At 39.4% G+C, this 19056-nt stretch overlaps 1 protein-coding gene across 1 annotated transcript in view; it reads right to left on the bottom strand.

Moving 5' to 3' along the window:
- Positions 1-1380: 1380 nt before the first annotated feature.
- SLITRK6 (SLIT and NTRK like family member 6) overlaps positions 1381-19056 on the bottom strand; it is a 56744-nt gene continuing 39068 nt past the window's right edge. Inside the window, exon 2 of the mRNA XM_075850268.1 lies at positions 1381-5604. Within this exon, the coding sequence (XP_075706383.1) occupies positions 3084-5600 (2517 nt within the window). The 5' untranslated portion in view covers positions 5601-5604 and the 3' untranslated portion in view covers positions 1381-3083. The remainder of the gene's footprint in view (positions 5605-19056) is intronic.

The following is a 19056-nucleotide window of genomic DNA, read 5'->3' as shown; positions in this document are numbered from 1 at the left end:
TGAGCGTGATATACGTCCGTGCGACGCGCGTGCTTTTCACGCGTGTCGCACAGACCTATACAAGTCTATGGGGCAGTGCAGACAGTCCGTGAGTTTTGCGCAGCGTGAGTCCGCTGCGTAAAACTCACGACATGTTCTATATTTCACCGTTTTTCGCGCATCACGCACCCATTGAAGTCAATGGGTGCGTGAAAACCACGCATGCCGCACGAACTGCGTGATTCGCGCAACAGCTGTCAAACTCTGAATGCAAACAGAAAAGCACCACGTGCTTTTCTGTTTACAAACATCCAAACAGAGTGTCATAATGATGGCGGCTGCGCGAAAATATCGCAGCCGCGCATTATACGCTGATGACACACGGAGCTGTTATGTGCCTTTTGCGCACGCAAAACGACACGTTTTTTGGGTGCGCAAAATCCACACGCTCGTGTAATTCAGGCCTAAGTATAACTTTTTTTGATGGTTTGTTTTTTCTGAGTTGCATTTTTTGCAGGGGAATCGCTGTAATAAACGCAACAACTGCTATTTGTTGTGTGTTTTGAATTAAATGGGGAAAACCTGCAACAAATAAACAGCATTTGCGTAAATACAATCATCATGCTGCGGAATAAAACTCTGCACCGCATGTAAATTTCTGAGTGGTTCTTCCGCTTAGCGTGTGGATGAGATTTGTTCTATCTCATCCACTTTGCTGCTACTGTTCAATGCTGCGAATTCCGTTGTGGAAAATCTGCAGTATTTACGCATCGTTTGAACTGACCCAAACCCCCCAAGCACACACAAACGCCCACCGGTCCTTGGAAAAATTTTCTGCCATGAAACTGGTCCTTGGTGAAAAAAAGGTTGAGGACCGCTGCATTAAGCCCTGGAAGTTGCAAGGTGTGGCCTCCCTGGATCAGACTTTTTTCCCCAGCACATTCCACAGATGTTCAATCGAATGGAGATCTGGGGAATTTGGATGCCAAGTCAAAACCGTGAACTCTTTGTCATGTTCCTCAAACCATTCCTGAAAAAAAAATCAGCATGGCAGGGAGCATTATCCTACTGAAAGAGGCTACTGCTAATAGAGAATGCCATACTTGCCATGGAGGGGTGTACGTGGTCTGCAACAATGTTTAGGTAGGTGGAATGTGTCAAAGTAACATCCACATTTAAAATGTAACAATTATAATTTTAAGATTTTATTCATCACTCTCTAATTTTAAACCAGTTAAATTATTAGCTAAATTATGCTACTAAGTTATAAAGTATAAAGGAGATAAAGAATTGATTTTATTATGTAGAACTAATTTATTCTTAGTTTTGTAAAGGCACTCAAATACAATATATTTGTGAGAAAATGTATAAAACAGACAATAAATAGTTTCAAAGAACCTGTTTAACGTTTGCTGCAAAATAAAGCTTTAGTGCATGACACTGCAATTCATCTCAAGAGTTTGGCTGTTTTGTGACATCTTAAAAGTAGTGGGTAAGTATATAAGCTTACAACTAACATTGACATGAAAATATTTATGCTTTCTGAAAACGAAATGTCCATGTCAAGACTCAGAGTTAAACGTGACTAATTCAATACAAGGTATGGAATTTACACATGGGAATATATTATTGTACAATCAAAAAGCTTAATGTTAATAATATAACCATTTTTAGTGCATACAATAAATCAAGGACTATATAAAATATGTACAAATATACAAACAAACTGCACACAGCTAAGTCTATATGTATATCTTTCTTAAATCATTTGCGAGATAGGTGTTTGTAGGAGTGTTTGTTGCAGGAGCAAGTCACAAAAGTTATATTATAAAAGTGCTCTAAAAATGTCAGTTAATTTCCTCATTTACAGACTGTACTTTAAATTTTTAGATGTAAAAATTCTATTTGAGGTAATCTACTGCACATCACATGGGGCAAACAAGGGTATGTAAAAAGGGCGAAATGTATGACTTTGAAGAAATAATCACCTAAAACTACATTGTAATATCACAACTCATGGTGACAAATGGCAAACTCATCTGCGCCAGATGAATATGAAAAGCAATGAACACCTATGTGCACACAACTCCTATGTTCTGACCTGTCTTAGTAGAGACTGGTCAATAGAGTGTCAGGGCTCTGGGTACTGAGGAACCCACTGATCTTTAGAACAAAGGGTTTGTAAACTCTTTTGAGTGACGTGCCCCTTCAGCTCCAATTGGCCATACTCAGCTTTACTTGCAAGCAACTGTTGGCAAACATGTGCAATCCATGAGGCAAGGTTACAACTTTGCTTTAGATGATACCCTTCCCTGACTTTAGGAGGGCGGGGGCATAATTGACACACATATATGTAGCCCATATCTGTACTTTCCTACTTTCTTGGAGTGTGGTACGGTGTTTATTTGCTATTCACCTTTTGGCAGAAAAAAAGGCTAAAGGGTACCACTGACTTTGAGGCAACTGACTGTAAGAAGATAAAAATGTTTGCAAAAACATTTTAGGTTGTTATTAGAGGTTGGAGTTACAAGGTTAAAAATAATTATGTTCCTGTGTTCTGACAATAACGTTCCAGGGACTGTAAGGTAGCTATGAGTTTCAGAGTTCCTTGTGAAACAGAGCCATCATTGGAAAGGAGTAGGAGGTGTTTTCAGGGCACAGACCGGACATTTTATGTTAGCAAGTCTGTAACTTTAAATGCTTTAACTAAATAAAGGAATAAGATAATGGGGGGGGGGGGGGCACACATTTAATCCACTCTGAAAAGGCTTTTATATAGATGTTTTGGTATTTCTACTTTTATTTGCATAATGCTAACTATTATGGCAATGTAATCAATGATCAATTGTTAATGTTTTTTAAATTATATTTTCTTTTTATAAAGTATAAATAACATTTAATGCACATTATATTAACAATATATTTATATATTTACAAAAACTTATAGCATACAATATTTAAAACACAAATACATCTCCAGAAATCCACATATCCCTGAGTTTCTGTTTTTAAGACAGTTCAGTGAGGCACTTCATATTACCATAGCGGTCATGTTCAAGTTCACTATTTAATGTCAAATGTTCTATATTGTAAAGATCAATAGGTTATGTATGTTGTTCCAGAACTTCAAGGTAGTCAGGTTCTGAATGGAGATTGGCTTTGAGCTCAAAATATTCATTTTTGGTTTGTTCTACCAGTACTTTCCTTGGCCTTGTGTACATAAGTGTTTCCATCAATTTTACCTCTTCACGAGTTCCAGGATAACGGCTCTCTATATCTGGTTGCAAATGAGCAATATTTTTTCTCAGATACTCAGCAATGCCAAGCTGTTGCATTTGTCTTTCTTTTTCAATGAGGTTTCTATACAGATAACTCGCATCCTGAAAAGACACAAACTCTGCTGATGGATCAGTGAACTTTATATTTGAAGTAGCTTGCAGTGAATTATTTTCCTTTTCTATGAGACTACTAGTTATTTTTTTTGGGTCACTGAGATCAATTTCTTCCTCCTGGCTTTGATCTACATGTTTTGGTGTAAATGGGGGAGTTTGATAAACTTGAACAACTGGATTTGATATCCTTTGCTCACAAAGAACCGATCCTGGTCTTTCGGTCATGTGATGTGTTGTTTTATGGCCGTACATACTGTACTGGATATGAACAGGGCTGTTTTCTCTAACTTGTCCATTTTCCTGTTTCTTTTTGTGTCTACGTTTCCTATGCAGGGCAAGAACTATTATTCCAGCAGAACACAACACAGCAGTGATTAAGATGATTAATAGCCCAAGTATTAAAACAGAGAGTGGTATATAATCCGAAAGGGATTTTAATATGTTATCAACTTTACTAGTAGTTGTTAATGCTGGTGTAAGATTATTCAAACTCAATTGTGTTGGCAATACTTGGTAATTTTTTAATTCAGGACACAGGTCTTCTTTGTCGAGGGTTTTAAGCTCAATCTTTGCTAGTTCTTTAGGGGACTGACAAAAAACATCACTTATAATGGTCATTTTGTGCATTTGTATCCACTTCTGAAGATCAGTTAAATTACACGTACAGTCCCAAGGATTTTCTTGTATATCAATTTGTGTCAACAAAGTCAGCTCCTCCAAGACCTTCCTTATAGGAATATTCATAAAATGATTAGATTTAATAATGAGTTTTGTTAATGGAACTCCAGAAAATATGTGTTCTGGTAATGTTTTCAGGAGGTTGTTATTTAAATAAAGCACCTTAAGTTTTGGCATTTTAGAAAAGGTTCCTGTTGAGATTTCATTTATGGAATTGTATTCCAAATACAAGTATTCAATGTCCAACAATCCAATGAATGTGCCAGAGTTTAAACTTCTCAAATTATTTCCATTTAAATACAATTTTTGTAACCTGGTCAAATTTTGAAAGGATTGTTCCTGAATCATTTCAATCTTATTATTACCTAGATGAAGCATTTCTAAGGTGCCATATTCTGTAAAATCTGATTTATAAATCCTATGGATAATGTTTCCAGCCAAAATTAACTTCCTTGGATTTAGTGGTGGAGGTTCTAGGTCAGACATGCTTTCAATATTTCGTTCTTGACAGTGAATCAAAGTCCCTGAAATACTATAACTAGAACAATGGCATGGGATTGGGCAGTAGAAACTTGGAAGAAAAGTAGTTGCTTTTGTGAGAACAAATGATTCCTTGGTTGGATTTTTTTGAAGTGAAGTTATCTTTGTTGGTAAACGGCCATCATTTATTGATGCTGTACCTAACAAAGACAAAGGTACTGAAGGTTCTTCAAGATCGCTGCTAGGAGTTGTGATACAGAACATTTCTTTTTTTAATTTTCGAAGGATAACACCTTTTAAATCAGCAGGACTAAAGCAGACAACATCACCTATTGTAGATTGACGAGGCATATTCTCAAGCCATATTTTTAGTTGTAATAAGTCACAGTTGCACACCCATCTATTATCATCTAATTGAAGCTCAATAATTCTTCCAATATGTTCTAAAAATCCAACATAAGGAAGATTTTGTAACTGGTTTCCTCTTAGGTCCAAGTGTGTCAAGGGTACAAAACGAAAAATATTTGCAGGTAAGAAATTAATAGCGTTATCATTTAGGATGAGGACTTTCAATCTGTTAAGTTTGCTAAATGTGTTTGCTTCAATTGTAGTGATAAAATTATTGTCTGATTGAAGAAATTCTAAGTTCTCTAGTCCCAAAAAAGTGTTTTCTCGCAGTATTTCCAATGAGTTGTGATTAATATGCAGTTTCTTAAGCATACGGAGGTCATTGAAAGCCCCAGGTTCAATCTCCACAATATTATTAAAGCCAAGGTGTAGAGATATTAAGTGACTGAAATCTGAAAACTCATTCACATGTAGTTTGTATAGTCCATTGTTCAAAAGATTAATTTCTAAGTATTGAGATGGAGGTGCGTCTATCTCTGACAATGTTGTGATATCCTTTTCTTCACAATTCATTAATAAAGAACCATCCTTTTCTTCACATGAACATACATCCTTACATGATCCCAACCGTAAGGATTCAGATGCTGAGTTTACTGATGATAAATTAAGAAGAAAATATATTAAGAAGACAATAGAGATGATCATTGTGTCCAAGAAGGGCATCCTCCTAAAAAAAGAAAAAAATAAGAAATTAGCAGGAATGGTGATTTAAGTAATTATCTTGTTCCCCCTAACAACCAATCAGAGTTTGGCTTTAATTTCTAAAAGGGGTTGTCTCATCACAACAGTTCCTGCTTATATGCATGCCTTACATGGTGGCCATTCATTTCAGTGGCTGGTATATAGTGTTACATTTGGTTGGCCATGGCCAACAGCTGATTGCCAAGCGAATCAGACACCTGCTTATATTTAAAAAGGGTTTGTCTTTGTAAGACTACCCCTTTGAACTGCTCTGGAAACATTAAAGCTGAGATTTGGTCGTTATAAGCAATAATGCCAATTGTTCTGTTAGACAGCTTTGAAGAATAAGGCCCTTATGTAGATTATAAAATTATATGAAATGTGAACTGAAGTTTATACAATAAAATATATATGTATTTTATCTGATCAATACCTATTCCTTGCACATTCTCTTTATACTATGACAGGTGTAACTTGAATTATTTAGCTATAGGTACAGTGAGTAGCGTTATGGAACAGTTTTTAATCTGCAGCTTAGAGTACATACAGTGTCCCCCAATCATCCTTCTGCCATGATAGAAGTGATCTGCCAGAAATTTCTCAGATTGAACCTTCCTCTGTGCCCATGAAAATACTATCAGTGGCCTCTGATTGGTCCTTCAAAGTAAGTTACAAAGTAGAGTGGGTATGGGGCCAAAGGCAGGTTTTTCATTCTGTGGAATTTTGGTTAGTGGGTTGATGGCTAGCAATATACTAAGGGTACTGTGGTTGTCATATTTAATGTACTGTCACTGGCATTGTGATCGGAGATATTCTGAGAACACTGTAGCTGGAGTTACATGAGCACTACAGTATTTGAGCAGGATGGAAATATTTTGGATCATTGTGGCTTGGGTTTAATGTTCTGGGAACTGTACTGGGCATATTGTTACTGTAATGTTTTGACTAAGAAATAAAAAGGCATCAACGCACACACACTTAAAATATTAGACAGGGGGGCATCAGATATTAATAGAAGCAGTGCATTACTAATATGTGCAGCACTGAGTAATATGCTGTTATCTGAGCAATTGCATTCACAATTATGACAGATTCTAGCCTTAGGGATACTTCATTTAAATTACCTTGACCATGGGCCATTTGGCTTAGAAATGTTAAGAAACACTAGTCTACTGGAATATTCATCAAAAACATAATCAGATAATGTTATTATGAAATACTGTCTTTGAACCATTTCTTTGCCTGAATATTGCAAAAACAATAACAGTAGATCTTCTTAACTCCTTAACGACCACCCACCGTCTTTTGACGGCAGGCGGTGCAGGTGCTTCATCTACAGCGATGTCTTTTGGCGTCGCTGTAGAAGAGGCTGATGAGCGCTCCTGTGAGCGCTCATCCTCTAAGCAGGAGCTGTAACTTACAGCTCCTGATCTTAGAGCAGCCTGCTAAATACAGCTGGGGTCAGCAAACATTCGGATCCCAACTGTTTAACCCTTTGATTGCTGTAGTCTGTGACCGCGGCAAGATCAAAGCGAACTCCCCTCTTTCATCACATCACCAGAAACACAGTGATGTAATTAAAGACCGGGGAATCCCTATGCAGTCAGCCCTGGGACCTAGAAAGCACAGGGCTGTCTGTTCAGTTTGCCTGCTGTTATGGCACACTATGTGCTGCCCTAACAGCTACCTGTGTCACAGTGACACAGTGCAATGTATTAACATACAAGTGTATGCTAATACATTATAAATAAAAAACAGAGTTATAAATAAAGTTATCCCTTAATGGGATTTTAAAAAACAACAACAAAGTGACAAAAAAAAAAGGCCCAAAAAAAGTAATTATTTAGCATAAAATATATCTTATTGCCCCTACATTAAATTAAAACAAAAAACCTACACATATTAGGTATCTAAACGACCGTAATAACCTGAAACAAACTGTGAAACAAAATAATACAATTGCTCACGCATAAAACAAGGCCCAATACGGCCACGTCAATGAAAAATAAAAAAGTTATGGCTGCTGAAAGGCAGAGAGGTAAAAACTGAAAAATGTAGCTGGTCATTCACTGGTTGCCGACACAGGATGAGAATGCTCGTCCTGAGCGGCGGGGACTTCACGCATTAGGATGTGCATTCTCGTCCTGTGTGACAGCCGTCTCTGAGCGCGATCGAGAGCGGGGCAATGGCTGTAATACACTACGGCCCCGCTCTAATGGCGGAGAGAAGAGAAACATCTTCTCTCTGCCATTAACCCCTTGAATGGCGCGATAAAAGCGGCGATCAACGAGGGGGGACTGCCCTTTGATTGCGTCACAGAAAATCTCTGTGATGCGACCAAAGCCCATAACTTGAATGGCCAGACAGCCCAGGGTACATTGAAGGACCCAGGGCTGTCTGAATATATTTCCTGTTGTTAGGGCATACTGAGGTATGCCCTAACAACTGCCTGTGTAGAATCAGTACACAGGCTAATGTACTGGCATATAGATATATGCCAGTACATTACATTTAAAAAATCAAAATTAAAATGAAAAATCCCTTTATGGGATTAATAAAAAAGTAAAATGAATGCAAAAAAAATTAATGATAAATAAAAATAAAAAATACACAGAAATATTTTTTTTTATAATAAATAAACTTTTTCAAATATAAGTCCCAAAACATGAAAACATATAGACATATTTGGTATTGCCACGACCGTAATAACCTGTACTACAAATGTATAACATTATTTATGATGATCGAAGTATGGTGTAAAAAAAAATATTAAAACTGCAGCGGAACTGCTTTTTTTTCTGCATTTTCACCAAAATGAAAATTTATATAAATGAAATGATAATGTATTTGTACCACAAAATGGTACCTACATAAAGTACAACTCGTCCCGCAAAAAACAAAGTCTCATACAACGAAGTCGTACAAAAAATAAAAATAAAAAAGTTCTGAACAAAGAGGGAAATATAAAAAAAATTGTTCTCTCCTCAAGGCCAAAATTGGCCGTGTTCTTAAGGAGATAAAGTGGTTATCTTGGGACCAAAAATTGCATTGCATTAATATTTTTATGTAAAAAGAAGTCACTTACTAATGTACTTTAATTAAAAATTCGGTACTAAATCGTGCAGTTCAAACCCGGTGAATTGTTCCGGAAGTCCTGTAGCTTTTCTAATATTGATGACGCGTCGACATAGCCCCACGTGACTGAGGGCTTGCTTTCTGTGCTGTTCTTGTCGGCGTATTATCAATGGCATGACCGCAAGGGGCTGTCACATTGACTATTGCTGGAATCCCCGAGCAGAGCATCAGCTAGCTCCCGACATTTGGTCAGTGACTTCAGGAGTTTCATATCGCTGGAGTCCCCGAGCAGAGCATCAGCTGATGCTCTTCCTGGGTACTACATCACTTCTCCCAAAGTCACTGTCCATATTTGGACAGTGATGTTGGAAGCAGTACAGGAGTCCCCAGGCAGAGCATTAGCTGTTTTATGGCCGCTAAAGAATTAATGGCCGCTTTTGTTCCCTTAGTAACTTAGGACGCTAAGATGTCTGGCGCCTTGTTGACAGGGGGGGCGGGTGCTGGTTAGGGACGTCATGCATGACGTCTCGTACAGTGACTGGCTGATAGCCCCGATGACGCCGAAACATGAGCGGGACAAAGCCTTCTTAGACTCAGCTTTCTCCTGGAGCATGCGCGGCCAGATATCCGTGTTGTTCGCACGCCGGGAGACACGATAAAGCAGTGTTTAGTGCTGTCCAGCAAATACTCTTGATTGTGACATATTAACCGGATTAAGCTACACAGTAAATAGATAGTACTGCCCAGATATATGGAATTCAATTAATAAATCGTCTGTGACTCCTGAGGATGCACCCTCAGGAGTCACAGCCTATTTTAAACCTTGATGACCAAGCTATTTTTTAAGTTTTTCCATCGTCTCATTCAAAGAGATATAGCTTTTTTATTTTTGATTGGCCTTTCTGAAGTTTAGTGGTTTTGGAGCTCCTCTTATAAACATTGTATAGAAGGATAAATGAAAATTTGTCACGTTGTGATCATTATTCCCCAGATGACCCCCCCCCCCCCAACCTGTACTTTGATATTCTGTCTGATCTAATGGATTAAAAAAGGTCTACAAGTGCCCACCCTCTTGTTGGGTCCAGCATTAGTTGTAAAAGGTAATTAGCTTTAATAAGTGTCAAAAACCTTCAGTCCAAATTTATATCAGGGTAGTTAAAGTCCCCCTAATAATGACTTCATCATGATTTGCTGCCTCATTTACTTGACTTATTACTAGATTTGCTCCTTCCATTATTATTGTGCAAATGTAGTAAAACAAAAACAATGCTGAGTCGACAAGGCCAACAATAGCTGCATCCTTTTCAAATTATTCTTCATTGGATTTAAAGCCTTAGTAAGAATTCAATTAATGGATCTTGTTGGACTGGGAAGTAACAAAACATACAGTATGTGTCATTGAGTTGTGCAGGAAGTTGGAGTCTTGTTAAAAATCATTATCCATGATAAATATAGTGCCACACTTATCAGCTTATTAGTGTAATGACGGGGTAAGGAGACAGACAGGTGAGCCCTAATCTACCCGCCACTCAGTCCCTGCCTACTTGCACGACCCGTCCTAGGCGACGGCGTACAACTGGGCGACGGTCCCTACGCTCAATACGTGCACGAGAGACAAACAGACAAGGGTACACAGAAGCTACGGGAAATGGGGCAGTTGCCCAAGGCAACACTGTGAGAAACAAGAGTAGTGAACGAGCCGAGTCAAACCAGGAGTGTACGAGGTACCAAACACAGAGCAGGAGAATAGTCAGTAAAGCCAGGGTCAATTTGAAGCAGAGGTCAATAGTACTAGCAGGAACAGCAGAGCCAGGAAACCAGACAGAATCACAGGCAAGGAAGAGCAGGAAATGAAGGTATAAATAGTCAGAGGGTGGGAGTTAGCTCCGTCTGGCCAGGCTGTGATAGGTTCTCCCACTCCTCAGCCTACCAGACTGAGTGGTAGCTGATGGAGTCTCTCTATCAGACCTAGGAGCATATGCAGACTGATTAATCACGGGCGTCGACACAGAAGCTATGTCTGGCAGATCCTTTACAATTAGCAAATAACATTTTTTTTCATTAAAAGTACAAAAAAGAATCATGAGTTCTGCATTTATGAGATAAATAAAATTTTACATGGGAAGTGTTGCATGGTACGGAGTTATGCAACATCTTGTGAAAAGTTTTGATAGGTGGATTAGTTGACAAAGCATCCAGTTCAGATTTGCATCCCAAAAATCAAGGTTATGCAATAATAGGAGAGTGCTGATAATATTGCTTTAATCAGAGTGAAATGTCAAAAGGGAACAGATGAACCTGAGAACGGCAAATTGTTAAAATCAACAATAGGCAGAAAAAAAATAATCCTTTAGATAAAAATCTGAAAAAGACAAAACAGGGAAACTAAGAGGATAGATCACTGAAGACAACACACTGAACTGATTCTCCATTTGCTTTTTTTCGCTTCACCTAACTTTATATTATTTCTAAATTATTTGGTGATTTTTATTATCTGTATTCTGAGTATTATTATGTGTCAAGATTATTCAGTAGTGGCTTTGTTCTATGCCATAGCTTTTCTTGTTATTTGCATGTTTTCTCTAACGTACATGTGCCGGACAAAGGTTATGTATTTGATATCAAAGGTCATACACAGTTGTTTTGTTGACTCATTCTGTGCTTTCTGTAATCTGGCATGATGTCTTAATTCCAATTTGTGCGCCCTAGAAATTGGGTGTGTTTTTCCATTATCCACAATAGCAAGTTGATTTACTATTGATTACCTGTAGGATTGTGGAAGTTAATCTAATTTATGGCCCATGTAACTCCTTTAAAGAAGTTCTGTCACACGCAACAGTTGTGATTCTATTTAGTAATTATAACTTATGGCCCTGTGTAATGTAAAGGAAAAGAGATTATTAATATCTCTAGCAGAGGGCCACTATAAATCTGTACAAAATCTATCCATGTTAACTTTTAATTATATCATAATCTTTGTTACCATTACACACATACTGTAGAATTTAACATCACTAAGGTCTAGAAAATATATATTTTTAAATATACTGGTTAAGGGCAGATACACAGGAACGTTGCGTTTTTGCGCGCGCAAACAACGCTGCGTTTTGCGCGCGCAAAAACCATTTGACAGCTGCGTGTGTCATGCGTGTCTGATGCGCGGCTGCGTGATTTTCGCGCAGCCGCCATCATAGAGATGAGGCTAGTCGACGCCCGTCACTGTCCAAGGTGCTGAAAGAGCTAACTCTTTCAGCACCCTCGACAGTGAATGCTGAACACAATATCGAAAAACCTGTTGAAAAAAAAGAAAAAGTTTGTACTTACCGAGAACTTCCCGGCCGTTGCCTTGGTGACGCGTCCTTGGTGACGCGTCCTTGGTGACGCGCCTCTCGACATCGGGCCCCACCTCCCTGGATGACGCGCCAGTCCATGTGACCGCTGCAGCCTGTGCTTGGCCTGTGATTGGCTGGAGCTGTCACTTGGACTTAATTGTCATCCCGGGAGGTCAGACTGGAGGAAGAAGCCGGGAGTTAGCGGTAAGTCAGAACTTCGTTTTTTTTTCTACAGGTTCATGTATATTGGGATCGGAAGTCACGGTCCATGGTGCTGAAACAGTTTAACTCTTTCAGCACCATGGACAGTGACTATCTCCTGACGTCGCGTACCGATAATTTTTTTGCCGGGTTCGGCCAAAACGAGTTCGGCCGAACCCGGTGAAGTTCGGTTCGCTTGTCCGGCTTCGCTCATCGCAAAGACACTCCGTTTGGATGTTCGGAAACAGAAAAGCACGTGGTGCTTTTCTGTTTTCATTCATCCTTTTCACTGCTGTTGCGCGAATCACGCTCGTCCCACGGAAGTGCTTCCGCGTGGTGCGCGTGATTTTCATGCACCCATTGACTTCAATGGGTGCGTGATGCGCGAAATACGCAGAGTTATTGAACCTGTCGCGCTTTTTGCGCAGCAGACAAACGCTGCGCAAAAAGCACGGACTGTCTGTACTGCCCCATAGACTTGTATTGAAAATCACGCGGCCCGCACGGACCGAATACACGCTCGTGTGAATCCCCCCTAAAGAGGAGAAACAAGGACCGCACATCCACAATATTGATCAACGAACATGAATATGAGGTTCTTACTTAACACTTTGTTGAAATTGTATAAGCCCACTTGCCACTTCACGGTGACCTTCGATAAGTGGGTCCCACCGTTTCTCCTCTTCAACCAGTATATTTATAGGGTCTTTCCCTTTTTTGCAATTTCTGGTACCAGCACTCCATGCTTTTAACCCAGCTGATTTTAATTAAGGAATGACCTCATAAGTGTTTCTGTTTGTGATAAACCAGTCTTTGGGGGATGTAATATTCTTAAATTTTAGGTTGTGAATCAATCTCCCATGCCATCTATAAAAGGGAGAGGTGTCATGAGTTATGTTTTAAAGCCCATGCAGCAGGTAAATCTCCCTGACTGTGGGGGATAATCAGGATATACATAATCAAATTAGTTTGCATGTCAACACAAGGACCAAATTTGTCACTGTGGGGCTAATAGAATCAATACTTTGGAAGCCAGACAGCCAGACTCGTGTACCCACATGTCTACAGAAATGGCTGTATGGGCCAAAATAAATATGATCCTTCAAAGCCCTCCCTGTCACAATTCATCTTGTATATAACCCAGCTAGGTATATATCTAGGAACACAGACGCTCCTTGGGTCTCAAGCGCAGGGATTCTCGGCCATGAGAAACCCCAGAACTGAATGTTGGTTAAAATTATTAATATTTCATAGTCATGTTTGATATGCCAAGGTTAGTAAATATATGCCCGGGAACTTGTCGGACATATTATCTCGCTACGAGATTCATATAGGGAGTTATGACCTATTAGAATTGTGTCCGGAAACTTTCCCTGCTTTGCATGTTATTAGCCATCCTCCTTCCACCTGACCAGAAAGAGGGGTGAGGGGTATTGTTTGGACCCTTTATAATGGCATACCAAGAAATACACAGTGTCAGGCCACAGGAGATGCGACCACTTTGCAGTTCTGTCCACCTTCAAGCTGTTTTCCTCAGCGGGATCTCTAACCTATCAAATACATAAGAGGTCAGTTATTCTTTACTTTATTCCCTTTTATTTTGTAACTGTTTTACTTATATGTATGTCGTATTATTTACATAATTTTTGTAACTTTTTCTGTAAGCACCGTACTTTCGTATATTAAACCTTAAAATTAATAAGTTTGTTCCTTGCTGCTCTAAACCTACCCACAACCTCGAAGAGGAAAATCATAACCTGTTGAATGCTATTTAGATTCAGTGTGTGCCTGTGTGCGTTACCTTGTTGGCCTAATATGGCAAGTGGTAGCAGCGTTTTGTGTGGATGTGTGAACTGGTTTTGGGGTGTGCTTAACTTATTGTTAGCCTGTTGCGATAGGTGTGTGTAAGAGTGAGAGTGGACAAGCAGAGTTCCCCTTTAAAGTAGCATCCAAGTCACGTGTGCCAGGAGTAGTGTTTGTGACACTGTCCTTGAGCTCTCAGTTGGCCACTAGGGGCACATCTAAAGGTGAGTTCATTCCATCTTTTCACTTGTTGTGGTGTTGTGTGCTGGTGTCTGTTGCGGTTGTGCTGCACTTGTGGGGGACGTGGCCCAGAGCCAAGGTGGCCAAGCAGCAGGGGTGCTTCTGGGTTTCACCCTCTGCAGGTGCAGTAATGCGGTGGCAGGTGCCCGGCCATGCGGTGCAGCAACCAATAGAGTAGGAACCCACTTATCGGAGGTCGCCGTGAAGTGGCAAGTGGACTTATACAATATAATCAAAATGTTAACTAAGAACCTCATGTTCATTGATTAACATTGTGGATGTGCAGTCCTTGTTTCGCGTCTTCAACCGGTAAGTTATTTTTTAATCAACCGTTTTTAATAGACCCTATAGGCAAGTCAGACAAAATCAGCCTTAATTGTGGTTGGTTGTTTTTTTGCTGGTTCTCTCTTCTACTCTCTCATTACAGCCTCACAATCATTGGCTGCTGACAGTCACATGACAACGCTGGGCATTGCTTCCTTAACCCCTTAAGGACACAGCTTGTTTTGGCCTTAAGGACACAGCCAATATTTTCAAATCTGGCAAGTGTCACTTAATATGGTAATAACTCTGGAATGCTTTTACCTATCCAAGTGATTCTGAGATTGTTTTCTCATGACACAATGTACTTTATGTTATTGGTAAAATTTGGTCGATATATTCTGTGTTTATTTGTGAAAAACCCCAAAATTCAGAGACAATTTGCAAAAATTAGCATTTTTCTAAATGTAAATGTATTTGCTTGTAAGACAGATAGTAATACCACACAAAATAGTTACTAGTTAACATTTCCCATATGTCTACTTTATGTTTGCATCTTTTTTTAAAGGTCCTTTTATTTTTCTAGGATGTTACAAGGCTTAGAACTTTAGCAGCAATTTCTCACAATTTAAAGAAAATTTCAAAAGGCTATTTTTTTAAAGACCAGTTCAGTTCTGAAGTGGCTTTGAGGGCCTTGTATATTAGAAATTCCCCATAAATCAACCCATTTTAAAAACTAGACCCCTCAAAGCATTCAAAACAGCATTCAGAAAGTTTCTTAACCATTTAGGTGTTTCACAGGAATGAAAGCAATGTAGAAGGGAAATTTTAAATTTTAATTTTTTTTGCCAAAATTCATTGATAATACATTTTTTTCTTTAACACAGAAAGTTTTAACGGAGAAATGCAACTCAATATTTATTGCCCAGATTCTGCAGTTTTTAGAAATATCCCACATGTGGCCCTAGTGTGCTACTGGACTGAAGCACAGGCCTCAGAAGCAAAGGAGAACCTAGTGGATTTTGGAGCCGCTTTTTTTAGAATATATTTTAGGCACCATGTCAGGTTAGAAGAGGTCTTGTGGTGCCAAAACAGTGGAAACCCCCAAAAAGTAACCCCATTTTGGAAACTACACCCCTCAAGAAATGTATCTAGAGGTATAGTTAGCATTTTGACCCCACAGTTTCTTTACTAAACTTATTAGAATTAGTCTGTAAAAATGAAAATAAACTTTTTTCTAAAAAAACATAGAAATTTTTCATTTTTACAAGGAATAAATGAGAAAAAGCACCCCAACATTTGTAAAGCATCTTCTCCTGATTACGGCAATCCCACATGTGTAGTAATAAATTGCTATTTGGATCCACAGCAGGGCTCACAAGGGAAGGAGCACCATTTCGATTTTGGAGAGCAGATTTTGCTGGAATAGTTTTCAGTGCCATGTCAAGTTTACAATGCCCTGGAGGAACTAAAACAGCGGAAACCCCCCAAAAGTGAATTTTGGAAACTGCACCCCTCAAGAAATATTTCTAGGGGTATAGTTAGCATTTTGACCCCACACGTTTTTTGCAGAATTTATGGGAATTATGCCATGAAATTTAAAATCTAAATTAGTTTTTTTCTAATAAAATGTAGATTTAGCTCATATTTTTTCATTTTTACAATAGATAAAGGACAAAAATCACCCTAACATTTGTAAAGCAAACTCTTCTGAGCACAGCAATACCCCTTATGTGGTAATAAACTTCTGTGTGGACACACGGCAGGGCAGAGAATGGACAGAGCACCATTTGACTTTTGGAGCTCAAGTTTTGCTGGAATTGTTTTTGGCGCCATGTCACATTTGCAAAGCCACTGAGGAACCAAAAGAGTGTACACCCCGCCAAAGTGACCCCATTTGGGAAATTACACCCCTCGTGGAATTTATCTAGCGGTATAGTGAGCATTTTGACCCCACTGTTTTTTTGCAGAATTTCTTGGAATTAGGCAGTGAAAATTAAAATCGACCGCTAAAATGTTGATTTTTTTTTTTCATTTTCACAAGGAATAAAGGAGAAAAAGCACCCCAAGAATTGTAAAGCAATTTCACCTGAGTACGGCAATACCCCATAAGTGGTCATAAACTGCTGTTTGGACACACGGCAGGGCTCAGAATGGCAGGAGTGCTACTTGGCATATAGATTACGGTTGATTGTTTTTTGGGTGCCATGTCGCTTTTGAAGAGCCCCTGAGGTACCAGTACAGTAGAAGCCCCTGAGAAGTGACTCCATTTTGGAAACTATGCCCTTCAGGGTAATCATCTAGAGGTGTAGTGAGCATTTTGATCCAACAGGTGTTTCATAGATTGTATTAGAATGAGGCAGTGAAAGTGAAAAAAATAATTTCCCCCAAAAAATATGTAGTTTTGCACCCAATTTTTTTTCTACAAGGGGTAATGGGAGAAAAAACAACACACAATTTGTTACCCAATTTCTTCCGAGTACGGCAATACACCATGTGTGGCCCTAAACTGCTGTTTGGGCACTTGGCAGAGCTCAAAATGAAAGGAGCGCCATTTGGCTTTTAGAGCGCAGATTTTGCTGGACAGGTGTACAGGCACCATTTGCAGAGCTCCCTTAGATATCATAGTAGAGTGTAAAAACCCTCAGAAGTGACCCCATTTTGTAAACTACAACCCTCAAGGCATTTATCATTTGCCTGGGTATATGACAGGGTTTAGGAGTGTAAGGCGCATGTGAGGCCTATTTTTGTGATTTTCGTAGCATTAGCCCACAATGGCAGGGCTCTAGGGTCAAATAGTAAAACAAACCCCCAAGTAGTGACCCCCATAATAGAAACGGTGCCCCTCAAGCATTTTGACCACAAAACTTGTTTTTTTTGTTATTAGAAAGGAGTGCTCAGTGGATGGTGCAAAGTGAAAATTTTACATTTCCACAGGTATATGCCATTTTAGTGCAGAATATGTTGTGCCCAGTTCGTGCTAGTGAAGACCAATACCTCAAACTTTTAAGCCGGTTCTCTTGGGTATGGCGATGCCACATATGTGGACGTAAACTGCTGTTTGGGCACGCTGCAGGGCTCAGAACGGAGGGAGTGCCATTTGGGTTTTGGAGCACAGATTTTGCTTAGTGGTTGTTTTGTTTGGGGTTTTGCTGGTATTTCAGCTTATAATGTGGGGCATACGTAATCTGTGCGGGGTACATCAGGGCATAATAAGAGGGTATAATAATGGGGTAAATAAATAATACTTCATAGATATGTGGTCGGTGTCGCACTGATAAATGGTTCCCAATCTTATCCGCTTTTGGAACGCTCTGCACATTTTGTTTCGCTATATTCTGAGAGACAGAAGTTTTTTATTTTTTTCTCCACCGGAGCTGTGTGAGGGCTTATTTGTTGCGGGACAATCTGTAACTTTCATTGGTACCATTTTGGGGCACATGTGATTTTTTTGATCACTTTTTGTTTCATTCTTTGGCAAGCAAGGTAACCAAAAACCTGCAATTCCGATGTTTTTTATTCTTTTTTTTTAGGTAGTTCGCCATGCGCTGTGAATGACAATTTTAATTTCTTCTGCTGTGATACCATATGTATATCGTTTTTATTATGTTTTGCAGCGTCTGCACAATAAAATCACTTTTGTTTCAAACAATTTTTTTTTGTGTCGTCATATTCGGAGAGCCATACATTTTGGATTTTTCCGTCAAACCAGCTGTGGGAGAGCTTGTTTTTTGTGGGATAGGCCGTAGTTTTTAATAGTATAATTTCGGGTACATGCAACTTTTAGATCACTTTTTTTATTCTGTTTTGGGAGGGGTAGTGACTAGAAAACAGCGATTCTGGAATTGTTTTTTTCTTTACGGTGTTCACCGTGTGGGTAAAATAGCGTGATATTTTTATAGTTCGGGTTGTTACGGATGCGGTGATGACACGTGTGTACTTTTTTTTATGTTTTCCATTTTTTACTATAATAAAAGACTCATTATGGGAAAAAAGGTTGTTATAGTGTTTTTAACGTGAAACGTTGTTTTTTTTTTAACTTTTTTTACAACATATTTATTAACTTGTTTTAACTTTTTTTTGTCCCTCTAGGAGACAGGCATGAAGCCTTGAACGCTATTCTAATACACTGCACTACCTACATAGTAGAGTGTATTAGAGCTGTCAGCTATTCACTGACAGCAAGCCTATTAGGCTACGCCTCCCGGAGTGTGACGATGGTTGCCATTAGCAACCATAGGGTGCGATCTAACCACCTAGGGTGCAGCGATCGTTGCATCTAAGGGGTTAATCGGCTGGATCGGAGCCTAGCTCCGGTCCTGGCCATTAGAGCAGGATGTCAGCTGTGACATACGCGCGCATGGTTGCGATAGGCTAGAAGCCACCTAGATGCAGCAATCGCTGCAACTAAGGGGTCAATCGGCCGGATTGGAAGCCTAGCTCCGGTCTTTGCCGTTACAGCATTCTAAAGGAGCTGTGATTGGTCAGTCTGCTGTGACTGACCAATCACAGCAATCGCCGGCTGT

The sequence above is a fragment of the Rhinoderma darwinii genome, chromosome 2 (genome assembly GCF_050947455.1).
Source record: "Rhinoderma darwinii isolate aRhiDar2 chromosome 2, aRhiDar2.hap1, whole genome shotgun sequence".
NCBI classification, from domain to species: Eukaryota; Metazoa; Chordata; class Amphibia; order Anura; family Rhinodermatidae; genus Rhinoderma; species Rhinoderma darwinii.
Note: the sequence above shows the minus strand (reverse complement) of the source record. Positions and strands in the feature narration are given on the sequence as shown.